Below are 17,235 nucleotides of genomic sequence, written 5' to 3'. Positions count from 1 at the left end.
TTAGTTTTGGAAGGAAATAAAACTGGGCCAAAGGCCAAAACTCCTTTGAAGAGGGGGAAGGCAGCAACTTGAAAGGCACTACAAATACACAGGAGGGAGAACACACACCACAATTCAAGGGAGAGAAACCATTTTACTAACTCAGACTTTCAGCACAACATTACAGCAATCTGTCCACTAAGAACACATGGCATCACTCAACGCAAGACTTAGAGATTTCAGGCTGAGTACAAGGGAAGGGAAATATGTTTAATTAGTATTAGATCTGCCTAATTAGTATTAGATATCTAATGCTAATACTTACATTACTCTAGTCAGTATCACATTAACCTAATTAATCAATCTATTTAGAATTAAATGAAACCATTTAGCATCAGATCAATTAGTTCTTTGGAAAATGGAAAGCACCAAGTTATTAATAACATTTATCACTTCCACAGTGATATTCATTTACAAACCATTAACTAATCCACAGCACCCCAGGCAGGCAGGCAGGCTAGTAATATTAACCCAATTCTACAGATGAGGGAAAAAAGAGAAAGATTAAGTGACTTAAGGTCATACAGGGAGTGAGTTTCAGTGCTAGGTAAGTGACCCAGGAGCTCCTGGCTGCCATTCCTGTGCTTGGTGCATGCTACTCCACAAGGATAAGGACGTTACTTTTAGCATTTAATTTGGACATGCGTAAGATGCTTTCAAGAAGCGTCACCTCTTCTCTATACCCCATTCAATAGTGTGATGGATGTTGGGTTTCTTGCCTACAGTTGTGGAAGGATGCAGAAATCTCTACCCTGATTCATGATGCAGTCTCCAGTCAGAGGATTCTGCCATGATTAACTCCAGTGGGGGAAATAGGGCTCTAGGACTGTTAGTGTCTGTAATAAGTTCCAATGTGACTTTGTGCTTAGAGAGACACTCCACTCCCTCTTTTACTCACAGAAATAAAAGAAAGTTTGGGTTTCAGAGCCTTGGTTTTAGAGAGTACCCAGAGATGTGTGGTGGTTTTTTTTGAACAATTAACAAAATTATCCAAAGCACAGGACTTGGTGGTGATGGGAGACTTCAACTACCTAGACATCTGCTGGAAAAATAATACAGCAGGGCACAACAAGTTAATGGAATGGCCAGGAGACAACTTTTTGTTGCAGAAGGTGGAGAAATCAACTAGAGGAGAGGCTGTTCTAGATTTGATTTTGACAAATAGGGAGGAACTGGTTAAGAACTTGAAGATAGAAGGAAGCTTGGGTGAAAATGATCATGAAATGAGAGAGTTCATGATTCTAAGGAATGATTGGAGGGAAAAACGCAAAATAAAGACAATGGACTTCAAGAAGGCAGACTTTTAGCAAACTCAAAGAATTGGTAGGTAAGATCCCATGAGAAGAAAGTGTAAGGGGAAAAAAAACGTTCAGGAGAGTTGGTAGTTTTTTTAAAGAACCATTATTAAGGGCACAAGAGCAAACTATCCCAATGCATAGGAAAGACAGGAAGTGTGGTAGGATACCATGTTGGGTTAACGGGGAGATCTTACGACCTGAAACTCAAGAGAGTCATACAAAAAGTGGAAACTAGGTCAAATTATGAAGGATTAAAGTTTAAAAAAAACAGCACAAGCGTGTAGGGACAAAATTAAAAAGGCCAAAGCACAAAACAAGGTTAAACTAGCTAGGGGCATAAAGAGTAACAAGAAAACATTTTACAAGTACATTAGAAACAAGATAAAGACAAAAGACCAGGTTAGTCCATTACTCAATGAGGAGGGAAAGACAAGAACAGAAAACACAGCAATGGTCATAAATGCCTTTTTTGTTTCAGTTAGTAGTGATCAGACGACTAACATAATGAACATCTGTGGGCTCAGATCTGAAGCTAAAATAGGGAAAGAACAAGTTAAGAATTACTTAGACAAGTTAGATGTCTTCTCTGAGCCATTAGTGATTATCTCTGAGAACTCATGGAGGACAGGAGAGATCCCAGAGGACTGGAAAAGGGCAAATATAGTACCTATCTATAAAAAGGGGAAGAGGAACAACCCAGGCAATTATACATCGGTCAGCTTAAACTTTGGTACCTGGAAAGATAATGGAGCAAATAATCAACCAACCAACTTGTAAGCACCTCGAAATAATATGGTAATAAGTAACAGTCCACATGGATTTGTCAAGAACAAATTATGTCAAACCAACCTAATATCCTTCTTTGATATGGTAACAAGCCCTGTGGATAAGGGGGAAAGCAGTAGATGTGATATCTCGACTTTAGCAAGGCTTTTGCTACTGGCTCACATGACCTTCTCATAAACAAAATAGGGAAATATAGCCTAGACAAGCCAACTATAAGATGGGTGCACAACTGGTTGGAAAAACATACTCAGAGTAGTTATCAATGGTTCACAATCAAGCTGGAAGGACATATTGAGTGGGATCTTGCAGGGATCTCTCCTGAGTCCTGTTCAAGCCAATATCTTCATAAATGAGTTGAACAATGGCGTGGAGAATACACTTATAAAGTTTGCTGATGAATACCAAACTGGGAGGGATTGCAAGCACTTTGGAGAATAGGATTAGAATTCATAATTAACTTGACAAACTGGAGAAATGGTCTGCAATAAATAGGATGAAACTCATCTAGGATAAATTCAAAGTACTACACTTAGGAAGGAACAATCAATTGTACAAATACAAATGGGAAATGACTGCCTAGAGATGAGTACAGCGTAAAAAGATCTGGGGGTTATAATGGATCACAAACTAAATGAGAGTCAAAAACGTAATACTGTTGCAAAACAATCACATTTCATTCTACGATGTATTAGCAGGAATGTTGTGAGCAAGACACAAGAAGTAATTCTTCCACTCTCCTCGACACAGATAAGGCCTCAACTGGAGTGTTGTGTCCAGTTCTTGGTACCGCACTTCGGGAAAGCTGTGGACAAACTGGAGAAAGTCCAGAGAAGAGCTACAAAAATGATTAAAGGTCTAGAAAACAGGACCTATGAAGGAAGACTGAAAATACTGGGTTTGTTTAGTCTGGAAAAAGATGACCTGGCGGGGGTGGGGTGGCATGATAACAGTTTTCAAATATATAAAAGGTCGTTATAAAGAGGAAGGTGACAAATTGTTCTCCTTAATCAAAGAGGACAGGACAAGAAGCAATGGGCTTAAATTGCAGCAAGGGAATGTGACATTCTGTACCTTGTGGGAGTGCCCTGTAAATTCCATATTCCTCATTTATATATAATTGTGATCTTGAATGCAAAGCATGCCATGTAAGGTATCAGGGGAAAGGTTATGATGTGGTGAAAGTCACTGTTCTATCTAAATATGTATATCATTGGTGCATATGAAGTTATGAGATTGTGTTGTATGATTGTCAGTAAAACATGCTGTACGTTGGGGAATTAGCCAGATATTAGCTCCCCTGAGACAACAGCAAGGAAAGCAACCAATGCCCGGGTGGATGTCAAACTACCTTCAATAACTATTGTCCACCAAGGGAGTTAAAATTGAATGACTCACCTGCATAAGGCTACACCAGGAGAATTAGACCACCACCAGACATGCCTGGACTTGTGTTCTCCACGCACACAGACTAAGGGTATAAAACAGAACACAGTGGCCCCATGCTGGGCATTCCCCCGCACCCCCTACCTACTCAGCAAGCAACAAGGATGCTCAGAAGACTGAAGATTCCAACAGAGGAGACTGTCCCAGGTTTCAAGGGTGAAACCTGTGTAATTTCCAGTGGGTGAGAAAAACTGCTTAATCTAGATGTTGCCCAGTCTAATAGGTTGAGAATTAAGACTGCGTGCTTATATTTTATTTTATTTTGGTAACTAACTCTGACTTTTTGCCTATCACTTAAAATCTATCTTTTGTAGTCAAGAAATTTGTGTAACTGTTTACCGGTGAGTTTGCCTGAAGTGTTTGGTAAATCTGCTCAGGTTTACAAAGGCTGGTGTATATCCACTTTCCACTGATGAAGTGGTGAACCAATTAATAAATCTGCCTTGCTCAAGAAAGGGTCTTGAGCAGTGCAAGACAGGATAACCCTGAGGTACAAGGCTGGGAGCTTGGGATTTGGCTCTGGGAGCATTCATGCAATCTAGCTGGGTGTGGGGCTCCATATGCTGTTGTGCTGAGCAATCACAGCACCTGGAGGCATTTGCTGCTTGTCACTAGCAAAGCATTGAGAGAGACAGCCTAGACTGGAGAGTTAAGGGGGCACAGCAGTCCCACGGTCCCAGGCTGCACCCCAGGGATCCTGTCACACGGAGATTTAGCTTAGACATTAGGAAAAACTTCTTAACTGTAAGATAGTTAAGCACTGGAACAAATTACCTAGAGAGTTTTGGAATCTCTATTACTGGAAGTTTTCAAGAATAAGTTAGACAAATACATAGCAGGGATGGTCTAGATAATACTTAGCCCTGTCTCAGTGCAGAGGACTGGACTAGATAACCTATTAAGGTACCTTCAAGTCCTATATTTTTATGATTTCTGTGGTTACACTAGACAGATTGTTCTGGCTCTTAGGTCACAGCAGGGAGCTAGGTGATGCAGTAAGTAAACATGCTCCCTTTTCATCTGCCTACACATCTGACTAGTAGCTTGCACAGAAAAGTTATACCAGCCTAAGGTACGGTGTGAATCTGAATCACTACAGTAATACTGCTAAAACTCCCTTGGTGGGCACACTTTTTCTGGTTTAAGAATGCCTCTTTGTTTAGCTTATGTCTCTTTGGAAGGGGTTAAACTAAACCAGAAAAAACAAACAAAGAAAAATCCTCAAACAGGAACAGGCGTGTCCACCCAGGGAATTATACCGGTATAATTACATTGGTGTAACCTCACCAGTATAACTGGTAAAACTTTCTATGTAGACAAGCCCTTAAGTCACAGTGCAGCAAACCTGGTGGCTTACACTGGTTTATCCACAGCTGATGGTCTCTGCTCAGCATTCAGCACTGGATTAGCAGGTGCATTGCAGTGGGGCAGGATTACAGTACACTGACAAATCTGTGTGAAGGTTGCTTTAACACCATACCTGCCTACACCACAATTGGCTCTCGGTTATCAGGGCTATCAGTCTCTCTGTTCCATGGACACCAAATTCATTTAACTTAAATAAAAGCCTAGACACTAAACTCTCCAAGGCAAATTATTCAGCTTCACCTGCGTTGTGGAATGTTCGCCTATCTTGCCCAAATCCATTCAGCAGTTAGTCCTCTGAACTCAAGGAATATAGTGCTATTCTCTGCTGTGACTGTTGGACTGCAAGATGACTACTAAAACCAAAAGAAATCGAAAATCCAGTTCAAAGTTCAACCTACGAAAGAAATCTTGGTTTTCAAACACGCTGGGGAAAAGACAGAACCCTTGTACAGGGTAACCTGGTATGTTCACCTATCACAGAGTGTGTCTCCCCCACACATACATCCATTCACTTAGTCCCTTTTAGACCATCTCTCCTTCTGGGTAGGAACAATTAATCAGGGCCATGTATGCTGGAACTTTATGGAGGCTCCAGATCAAGCACACTCTGTACAAAACACATAGCAAACTCCTATCTCACCAGAAGGAAACTTGTGCAACAGGCCACAAATTAATCTGAAAAAAGAGGGAGTCTTGTCAGGGCTGACACATGCACTTAAGGAGCTGTTTTACTATTTTGAGTCCATCAGTTGGAAGCTCGACAGTCTTTAAATGCCAACCACTCCATGTTCTGAAGTTTGGAATGCAAAGCGTGTTCAGCTGCCAGGGTATTTCCCAAGACTAAACCACAAGCAAATAATAGCACAAGCGAAGACAACTAGAAAGCAGGGCATAAGCTGGGGAATTTTACACCATCTTTTTTCCTTCGTGGTAGTTGGAAGCCCCTCCTCCAAGGTTTTGAGCAACTCTTTATTTTGCAATCTGATTCCCCTTGCAATTTATTTCCAGCCACTGGAAATTAAAGGCTATTGTGTAATTTAGATTCAATACAATGGTTGTGTGGAAAGTGAGGGCAGAAGAACAAGTCCAGGCGAAATACTACAAGAGCAGGGAATGGGAATCAGGATTACTGAATTCCATCCTAGCTCTGTGACTTTGAACAACTTCCCTCACCTCATGGTTACTTTGTTTTCTCATCTGTAAAATAGGGACAGTACCTATCACACAAGGAGGCTGGTAGGCTTATAGTTAGTCACTATTAGTAAAGCACTATTGTGCATGGGTGCATATATACACACCGTACATTCGTCCAATATAATGTATGGAGTATGTGGTAAATGCCAAGTATTAATACAATCATACAAATGGTTGGTAAATATGAATTATTTGGAGGGAAAATAAGCAGGGGTACAGAGAACGTTCGTGACTTGTACAAAGCCATGCTATAAGTCAGTGTCAGAACTGGGAACGGAACCCAGGAGTTCCTGTCTCCTGCATTGTAGAAGTCCAAATTATTGCCTCTCACAATAAGTCTCCTTCTAACTTGCCAGACAGAATGCACATTCCTCTACGCGGCTTTGTGATCTAGGTGAAAGTGATTTGAGCCTATCAAGAGCCAAGCTGTAGCTACCTGCTTTGCAGAACTGTCAGTTTTGCTCTTTTGATGAACTACCATGCAGTACATTTCTGATTTTAAAGATAAATTTCTAGGGAAAAAAGCAGGCCCTGTCATGTGTGCACACACTTCCCCACCCACTGACCACAAGGAAGTAGCAGCTAGCTGTTGCTTTCCCCAGCATGTGATCTGGGGTCTGTATTTGCAAGAAGAATTAATCAATACATGCAAAAAACAAAAACAGGACTCAAAGCCACCCAGGCTGTGACAGAAGAAGTAGTTACCAAAGCATTTCCCTAAAAGCTCTGCATCCACAGTCCTGCATGTGTTGCTGGAAAGGGGTATGCGGAAATTTAAGAGACTGAAGCCTATAAACTAGTGGTTTTCAAACTGAGGTCCGCAGCTCATCAGTTATCTTGACAGCTCTTCCTTCAGAATGAAGTATTGCTAGGATCAATGTGACAGTCTATTGGGGAGTGGAGGATTGAAATATATGGTTTACAGGAGTCCCTCTCTTATGGAAAGGGCTGAAGAGACCCTTGCTTTGAACTGTTTTCACCCTGTACCTGAAAATGTTTCCAAGTCTATGTTCAGAGCAATATACGAATGTTAATGAGTTAAATCTCTCATCGTTAGGATGAGGCAAGTAAGTATTATTCCTATTATACACCTGGGGAAACTGATGCAGAGAGCCGAAGTGACTTTCCCCAAACCACACAGCTCATCACTTTGGGCTGGATTTACCAGACATCATCTCCTTAACTCCCTGAAAAGAAGAGAGGCATTATTCCCATCTGTCAGTTAAGTAAATAACACAAGACCAGCCTTCTTGAGAGACCATCCATTGCCCTGCATCCTTGTCACAGCATTAAAGTCAGCAGGTGCAGAACTGCTGATCATCTTGAGGTATTGTCTCAAGGGGACAGGAAGCAGGGGCTTTTGCAACAAAAGCTGGGGATTCTGGAGTTCTCTGCTACTTTATAGAGACCGGTACCCTTCAAAGAGAAGACTCCAAACATTTGCGTTTCCACTTCCATTCTCTGTCATGGGGTGGATGCAGACTGTTTCAGGATGGGCTGCAGAATTTATTTTTGATTTTCCATTAGCTTCTGCTTCAAGATTTATTGCTCAGGCCATGTTTCTTTTGATTGTAAAGCATGTGTTCTGTTTCATTTGGGGCACAAGGCACCTTACCAGCTGGTTCAGGAGCACAGCACATTGAAAAAGCAATAACGTGATGCTTTTGCAGAAGGGAAACTTCCATTCCACTAATGATTTATCATCAATTTTTAAACTGCTGGAAGCTGTGTGGTTTTACACACTTCCCCTCAGCTGTAACAGTTATTTTAGGCAAGTTGTGGTCCCGAACTTTATGAGGAACTGTAAATCCCTCAGATACTGTGCACAGTGCACATAAGAGGCATAGGCTTTCCGACACTGGCCACCTGTGGGCCTCAACCTTGACTTGAGATGAACCATTTCTAGGAATGGGAGGGGAGTTCAGTCTACATGGTCCATTCAGTCATCAATCTCTCTGCTGGGACTATCAAAAAGAGAGACACAATGCCAAAAGTGATCAATTTTGAGGTATGGATACCCATTCATTTATAAGTGGACTGAGTCTCCAGAGTTCATTTCACACAGAGCATTGCATGATAACGACACAATGGTAAGGACTTTCAATCACTACTCAACTGGATTGGTTTCAAGCAGGTTTAGAGAGGTGAAAGGCTGTATAAGTCCCACTACTAATTCTCTGCAGCAGAAGTCCTGCTTGCTTTTAGTCTGTTGCTGCCCAGCTGCCTTGTGGCAGGTAGCAAAAGTCCATATGGAAATAGCTCTCCTACAAACAGCTAGTAAAGGACATAGACATTTCAATACCTGCAGGTTAGACCAACGGCAGAATGCAGTTTCATCTCTGTGCAGTTTGAAATCTAGCTCAATCCAGTCAGAGGTGCTGTTCTGGTGAGCACCTTCAATTACTTCAAGGGGCCAAATAAGATGACCAGTATCAGACCATTCCAAGGATTGTGATCCATTAAACTAAAGCAGTGCATTTCCAGTTAGCTTAAAGCATGAGCAGAGGGGGAAAAAAAGATACTAAAAGAAATTAAAAGGGTTATAAGGTGAACAAATAACATCTTGCATTTACATTGCACCTCTTAGCCTCAAGAACCCCAAAGCACTTTACCAACCACACGTGCAGTAGTCACTTCAACCACCACCGAAAGGCAACCACCCGAGGGTGGCATGCAGCAGTTGCTTACAAGCACACAGCAACAGTGCATAACAGATTAGGACAAGAAGTGAAAAATCACATATGCAAGTAAACCTACTGGGGAATTTAGAAGGGCAGATGGTAATTTCCAGAGTTAAGCATTTAGCCAGGAAACTAGGGGTATTGATGAAAATAGGAAGCGCATACAACCATAGGATTTTCTCCATTCCACGCATGACTCAGAGATCATCAGGCCAGCAGGGACCACTATAATCATCTACTCTAACCTCCTGCCTAATACAGGCCGAACAACCTCCCCCAGTAATTCCTGATGGAGGCAACATCCCACTTTCCTGACTTACACATTGCTCTACCCCCTCTCTCAGTGCTTTCTAGGAAACGATAAGTCTCCTTAGGCAAAGGGGTCTTCCCTGAGGAAACGATAAGTCTCCTTAGGCAAAGGGGTCTTCCTGACACCATTGCCATCTGAGCCTCTGAGTGAAGCTTGAAACACTATGTAGCAAGATGTTGACCTAGTGCAAGGAAAGCCTCCTTGCTCAGTTACTCTCTAGTATCATATATGTAACGTGGGGGTAAGGGCCAGATGGATTCTGGACATCTGCATGGCCAGACATAAACTCCTCCCTGAGTCCAGCTGAAGAGCCCAATATGTGTTTTATTGGAGAATAAGTGTGGTCTAGTGGTCAGAGAACCAGACTGGAAGGAGGTGATCTGGGTTTTGTTACTAGTTCAAATATAGATACATTACCCCCTTTGGTTGATTCCTTGTGTGTAAAAATAAGAGTAATAAAACTCATCCACCTCATGGGATGAGGAGGATGCATTCATCAATGCTGGTAAAATGCTTTGGGATCCCTAGGTAGAAGATGCTAAATAAGTCTTCCAAATGGGTCTGTGAAATGCTTACTGGTCACATGAAGCTGACTTCTCCTCATTTCCAGCTGCTAAATTGCATTAAAAGATAAAGATATGTTAAATGCTTTCCTGATATTGCTTTTCCACATAGGCTATTGCTGTAATTGCCATTGGGATGTTATGTGATTGCAAACAAAATGGGAGGTGAGTCAACACAATTTTGACAGGAGGATGGGAGAGAGGGAACATGGCCTGCACAACTGTGAATGGGAGTGGAGTGTCCATGAGACCATATTCAGATGTAGCCCACCACATCAAAGACTTTGGAAACCCTATGCTTGAGAAATGTGAAGTATCAAAAGTTTGCAATACCACCTTAAATTTGACCTGCCACTGGTATTAATTCCCATACATGTAATAACTGGTTTTCAGAATCATTTGCCAAAATTTTTGAAAAATTCCTCTGCTTCTAAAAGATTTACACAAAACAGACCCATACTGCAGAAAGGAAGCTTTAACATTAGGCTATGTCAGACACAATTCTGTCAAAATCTCTATCTTTTCCTAACCCTACTATCAACTGTATGGACAATGTGATAAAACTTGTAGAGCAATCAGTGAAACTAACTACGCACCCTTACACCCACCAGTCACAAATGCTGACAATTAGGCTTCAACCTCTGTCACGTTGGTTGTATAGCAGAACCTCAGCGTTACGAAAACCAGAGTTATGAACTGACTGTCAACCACACATCTCATTTGGAACCAGAAGTGCGCAATCAGGCAGCAGCAGAGATCCAAAAAAAAGCCCCAATACAGTACAGTACTGTGTTAAACAAACTACTAAAAAAATAAAGGGAAAGTTTTAAAAAAAAAGTTGACAAGGTAGGGAAACTGTTTCTGTGCTTGTTTAAATTAAGATGGTTAAAAGCAGCATTTTTATTCTGCATAGAAAAGTTTCAAAGCTGTATTAAGTCAATGTTCTGTTGTAAACTTTTGAAAGAACAATAACGTTTTGTTCAGAGTTACAAACAACCTCCATTTCTAAGGTGTTCGTAACTCTAAGATTCTACTGTATTCTCCAGAGACGTCCCTTTCATCCAGGAATCTTCAAATCCAGGGAAAGGAATAATGCTGAACACAAGCTGATTGTGGGTGAGGAATTCTAATAGAAGACACCACTCAGGACTCTAAGGGTAGATTAATTTCTCCTTGTCATCAGATTGCCACATTCCCCTCTGGGTTCCCATGATTCCAGTTGTTCTCAGTCTCACTCTGTATCACAGACTTGCCTTTCAGGAGAAGGCACGGTCCATTAAAACCCTCCAAACCGAGGCCCATACCAGTGTTCCCATACCAGTGTTCCAATTGAACCGGTGGGGTTGTATGAGTGAAATAACCAAATGTGAAGTGTGTGGGGTAAAAATGTCCATGAGCACAAAAGAACTGTGCCTTGGCACTTTCTATGAGATCTGAGACAAGGGTCTTTGTCAGAGTCAGTCCCAGTCCCTTGCCTGATCACAAGTATGGTGGGTTCAGAAAAGAAAAGAAAAGTGACAGCATAATGCAATCATGTGTGTTCATATCACCCCCATCTGTAACGACTAAGGCCAGCTTCCTAGGCCACTTGGTGACACAATAAACAGCACCATTCCATCATCACATAAACAGCAAGGAGAAGCTAATTCAGTTCTCCACAGAGTTGTTCTCTCTGCTGTCTCTGCGATGGTGCCAATTTTCCCACTATTCTCACCACAGTCAATTTTAGCACTGGCTTCTCCCACTTTCCACAGACAACTGAAGCTTCTCCATAACTCCTGCCTAACCTACACCAGTGCTCCTCTCCTCCTACACATCCCACCCTATTCCCAAGACACCACCCCAGCTTTTCTGCTGACTGCTCCCTTTGTTCCTTCACCCACTCCTGACTCAATCAATGCCTTCTTTCACACCGCCCCTCCTGGCTTGAAATGGGTAAAGCTTGCCAACCCCCCTCTTTGCCTTCTCAGAAACCACATATAACCTACCATAAGCTGTGAAATAGTGACTACACATCCCATTTTGCATCACACCCACTCATGCCATTACAGTAAGTTATCTGGCACAGGGATCCTTATCTATTGGGCAGAGATTACCCAGCACCCTATATACTCATGTACGGTTTTAAGTGTGTAATAAAATGAAGCTTTAGGAAACTTTTGTTAAATCTAAGGGCAGGTCTACACTATTGCTTAAGTCAATCTAATTATTTCACTCAGGGGCGTGAAAAAGAAACCCCCCAGCGACGCAACCTACTTAAGTTCTGTCCACACTGGTGCTACATCGGCAGGAGAGTGTCTCCTGCCGACACAGCTTCCGCCTCTCATGGAAGTGGAGTAATTATGCCAATGGGAGTACGTTCTCCCATCGGCATAAAGCGTCTTCACCTGACGCGGTGCAGCTGTGCCAATGTTGCGCTACTAGTGTAGACCTGCCCTAAGAGTGGAGAGAAATTTTCCCCATGCAATTCAACAAAAATAAGACTTCACCCCTGCCGTGTAGTGAACCCAAACAGTACAACAGGAGTGCAATCGTAACCAAATCTCGTCACTACCCTGTGCCTCAGTTTCCCCACTTGTGGAACGGAGAGGATAATACTGAGCTACCTTTACAAAGCAAAGATCAAGCACTTGGCTTCAGTTACATGAGTGCTAAGTATTACTAGTGCATTCAAATGATATTAGTCTGGTTTCACTGTCCAAGCTGAGTGAAATGGAAAACATTAAAGGGATCACTCTTTAGACTCAAAACACAGGGTGTGTCAAAAAAAAGGTTTTATAAAGGCTAAGATCAAGAGATGTGTTTCCATTAATGATTACAAATTACTAAATTAAAAAAGTATTTTATTGTGTATGCGCCTAAGGAGCCCAAACAGGGATTAGATCCAAGGCACTATACAAATACACAGACAATCCCTGCCTCAGAAAGCTCACAATCTCGGATCTTTGATTCCGATGTAAACATTCTCCCACAGTGTTTGCAACCCAACCATAGCAGCCCCTGGCCAATGCAAGAGAACTAGACAGTGAAATCAACTATTTTCCTTCTGCAAGCTAAAAATAGTGCAAGAGGATAAACAGCACCGATGGTGAAAAATACATTCAAGATTTTAGATGCTTTCCATTTTAGGAATGGAATGGAAAGTAATGTGTTAAAAAAAACCTACAACATGAATAAAGTTTTTTTTAAGATGTATTCTGAGGCCAGTGCCCCGTCATCCACATCAAAACTCACCTTTGCAGAAGATCTCTGCAAAGTAATAATCGTTATTCCACTGCAAGTGTATGTGTTTCATTTCTTCAGAATGATAGCTACCAAACAATTTGATACAGTATAAAAGTCCTTTGGATTTCCCTGACCTTGGAGTCTCAGTTTTCCCTTCCTTGTGAATTCCCAGACACAGAGATAACACACACACACACACCTTTAATTGAGGAGGCTGCAAAAGAAACAAGGAATTATTTCAAATTAAAATTGAAAACAGAAAATAAAGAGAGCAAAGCTTCTCTCGAGCACACACACAGTTAGAAGAGAGACCCACATGAATAAAGAGTTGGGTTATTTTATGTGAAAGAAAACTGTAGTAGCAATATTAGAAATGCAGGTTATAATAGTGATGTTGCTTTTCTACAGCAGCTTTAAACTGTGAAGGCTCACAGCACATTAAATCTCTCAATCCCTGTGTAAATTACGAAAACCCATTTTATAGGTAGTGACTCAGGCCTCAATCCTGCAAGCTATTCAGTTCACTTGGACAGAGCCCCAATTAAGCGAACAGCATGAAGAACTGGAGCTTGACTGACTAGTCCAAAACAACACCCCAAGCCAGTAACAATACCAGGAGTAGAACCCAGAAATCCTCCTGACTCCAAGATCACTGCTCACACCATTAGCCCACATTCCAGGCACTGCAACAAAGGACTGGAAAAAGGCAAAACTGAGGACTGTAAAATAACTAGATTAGGAGGAGAACAAGGCGGGGGGAGGGGAGTTCATGAGCAAAAAAGGTCACTAAAAAGGGGTTTCGGCAGTGCACGGTAAAGAGGGCAAGCGGCAAGAATGAGACAAAAATTAAGGGGCCCACAAATAGCAGTGAGGAAAGGTTACATGCACAAAGCAAATGAAAGCATTATGTATTGGCAGAAAATGTGTCATTTAATCATGGGGGCTAGTGAGACATAGAAAACACATTAGCTTTATTGAGGTCTCCATTACTAACTGGTCCAGTGTACTCTTGTGCACTTTTCCCAATTATGAATGGGTCAGCGCCTCCTGACAAGAATGCTGAATCCAAAATGCACACAACATGCTGGTTTGGGGTAGGGGAAGGTGGGAAGCTTGGAAGTTGTGTGCTGTCAGGACCAGCAGAAAATCATTTAAATTAATGAATTTAAGAAGTCTACTAGCAGGCTGTGTTACATTCTTGTTGGTACAAAGGTGGAGGGGAGAGCAACTAGTGACTCACAAAACAGCCTTAAACAGATGCTTTACAGATGCTCATTTAATGTTTGCAGAGGTTCTTTCCAGGTTCCAGAAATGCTAAGATTTTACCTTCAGTCTAAAAATATACAAAGTCTGCCAACCTCAGTGTACCTAAGCTGTTCATGGTGGAAAACAGGGCAGAGAGACTACTCCTTGGGTCCCTTCTAGCTCTGCCACTGACAATACGTAGCCTTCGGTAAGTCACTTTGTCTCTGTTTCCCCATCCGTAAAATGAGGATAAATACTTGCCCATGTTTACGCTTTAAGAGCTTTAGGTGAAAGGTGCCATGTAATATTTTGCCTTCATCCACTTCGTGCAAGTTTCCCAAACCTCATACCAACCCCTTTGAAGTGATCTCGTTTTAGAGGTGAAGTGGTTTGCCCAAGGTCCCACACACCTAGTAATAATACCTAGCGCTCAGATAGCAATTATTGCCCTATATCACAAAGCACTTGTCAAAGGCAGTCAATATTCTCCCATTTTAGAGATAGGGAAACGGAGGCACAGATAAGTGATTTGCCCAAGGTCACCCAGCAGGTCAGTGGGAAACCCAGGAACAGAGGTCCTATGCATTAACCACTAGATATTGCTTCCTCTTAATATAAGTTTGATGTATTACTAGAGACATTAATATAAAACCTCAAGTCACTCAGTGTTTTGTCAATCTATCAAGACTGTGTGCAATATTCTGCTCCTGTCTCCCCTGGATTCACTTACCATAACTCCCCCACCTCATTACCATTTATCCCTACTCTTTCTTTCCATTCATTTCTTAGCCTTTTTACTCACATATTCACTACCTATCAGTTTCACTTACTCAAACCTCTTACTTAAAAAGCTTCCCCACATCCCCTTTCACACCACAGGGTTACCAAATCCAAAAGTACCAAGGAAAACGCAAATTAATTTAACATCTCCTCAGTTAGGCCTCTATGCTTTACTTTAACATAGGACTGAACTAACTAGACTGAGGGAGGCAATCATTGGAAAGCAGGCCAGAGGGACATCTATGAATGATCTTTCATTCCTTCCATTTCACCTTCTCTGAGAGCAGCACTGATGCCTGGAGAAACTCATTAACTTTCCATTCACTCCCACTAAATCGTTTCTAACCTGCCAGCCAACCCTGTGCTACAGGAAGACACACACATACAGAGAGAGAGAGAGGAGGGTTGGTAGGATGAATGGGAAAAGCTGAGAAGGAAACAGTGGTATCAGCCCCAGAATCTGTCCTTGTGCCGATATATGGGAGGGTGGGGAGAAGTGCTGGGAAGGCAGGGGAATGGGAAAAGGAGGGGAGCAGGACAGAGGTAGTATACTCTCTCATCTGAACAGAAACTATTCCTGAGCCAGTGGCAGAATCACTGATGGGACAGGAGCACTTTGGTGAGGCAATCACAGCAGCAGGGAGGCTAGGAGGCCCTCTTACCTATGTCGGGGTGTCAACACCAAGCCGCAAGGAATGAACAGGGAGAAAAGGAGAGACATGGGGCAGGGTAGGAAGCACGGGGGAGAAGAGGAACAAGACAAGGAAAAACAAGATAGTTGGGAGACTCTGGTGACACCCCGGTGACACCCCCTTTACCTGGTCAGGTGCTTCAGAGCGTGCTCCCGCCACAGACCCCCCTCCTACCTGAGGGCAGGGACTGCAGGAGATGGGGGTGAAAGAGGGGCTAGGGGAGATTGGGGGGGAGACAGGTGAGGAACACTCACCACCCCACTTGTTCCCAAGGCAGGAGGGGAGCCTTCCCCCCTTCCCTATTACCCCTAGTGGTGGGCAGCCTGACCCCACACTTCTCGGGGAGGGAGGGTGCCGGTAGGGCAGGGGGAGAAAGGGTTGGCTATGGGCAAAGAGGCCCAGGAGGGACGGGGGGGGGTGTCCCCCACAATGAGGGCAGAGTCTTCGGGGCGGGGGGGGTGTGGAGACGAGTAGCACCGAGGGGCGGGGTCTCGGGGTCTGTGAAGGGTCCTTGGGGTAGCGAGCTGGGAGCCACCCCCTAAATGTGGGCAAGGTCTTGGGGGGGGCAGAGCTGGGGGCGGGTCTCCGCGGTGTGCGGGGGGCACGTAGGGTCCCCGCGGGGTGCGGGGGGGGCAGAGCAAGTCGGTGTCTCACCTGGACAGGTGTTTCAGGATCTGCTTCTTGATGATGCCGGCCATACCGGGTCCGGGCGGGGGGCGGCTCCTGCCGCTCGGCGCGCTGGGGGCCCCAGCCCCTCACCCGTTGCCGCCGGCGGAGCCGGCTCCTGCCATCTCCCTGACAGCCCTCCCCGACTCCGCCAGCATCCCGGCTAGCACCGCGGCGGCCCGCCGAGCGCCGTCTCTAGCGCCGCCTACCAGCGAGAGGGCGAGGGAGGGCACAGCCAAGCAGCAGCGCCCTCTGCCGGTCCGAGGGGGCAAGCCCAGCTGAGTTTGTCCCTCTCCCAGCCAGTGACACGCCCCCCACCCTCCCCTGCACTGACACCCATAGGGACCCCACCCCTCCTACACCCTTAAGCCTGTAACCCACCCTCTCAGGGCTCCACATAATCATAAGCATAGTTACCCTGTCTTGTCCACACATCTGAACAGAGCCTTTTCCAAAGCCTGGAAGGTGAAGAATTATTTCCCTCTCTGCTTTCCCTAGGACACACAGTGAGGCACTGGCAAAAGTTAGGCTAGTCCATATTAAGAAGTTTTGCTAAAATAGCAATGTGAGTTGGGGGGTGATTCCTCCCTAGCAACATTTCTATATCAGCAAAAGCCCTAACGTACACAGTTATACTGGACAAACCAAAAAAGGGGGTGTGCGCTTTTTTGGCAGTATAGCTTACTTGGTTGGGGGAACAAGCAAGCACGCTTTTGCAGGTATAAGCTGCATCTGCACTTGAAGAGTTTGTCATCTCATTTACTCTCCACCCAGTATCTATATACATCACACAGCAGTAAGTTTGGCTACTCAGAGAGCAAGCAGCAGTTTTTTTGCCAGAGGCTTAGCACTAGACTAGCAGGAGCATCACTCGTAAAGTAGCAGAAGATCAGCTTGCATGGTTTCTGATTCTCCGCTATGACAGCATTAGGGCATGAACATTAG

At 43.7% G+C, this 17,235-nt stretch overlaps 1 protein-coding gene across 4 annotated transcripts in view; it reads right to left on the bottom strand.

Moving 5' to 3' along the window:
- UHRF1BP1 (UHRF1 binding protein 1) overlaps positions 1 to 16,473 on the bottom strand; it is a 56,357-nt gene extending 39,884 nt beyond the window's left edge. For 2 of the 4 annotated variants that reach the window (XM_037884788.2, XM_037884790.2), the window contains exon 1: positions 16,279 to 16,455. In XM_037884788.2, the coding sequence (XP_037740716.1) occupies positions 16,279 to 16,322 (44 nt within the window). In that variant the 5' untranslated portion in view covers positions 16,323 to 16,455. Of the gene's footprint in view, positions 1 to 16,278 lie in introns of all 4 variants that reach the window. The other 2 variants (XM_037884789.2, XM_043533423.1) reach the window with 2 other exon arrangements.
- Between the last annotated feature and the right edge of the window lie 762 nt (positions 16,474 to 17,235).

Source organism: Chelonia mydas, chromosome 21 (genome assembly GCF_015237465.2).
Source record: "Chelonia mydas isolate rCheMyd1 chromosome 21, rCheMyd1.pri.v2, whole genome shotgun sequence".
NCBI lineage: Eukaryota > Metazoa > Chordata > Testudines > Cheloniidae > Chelonia > Chelonia mydas.
This window is presented reverse-complemented; position numbering and strand designations above follow the sequence as displayed.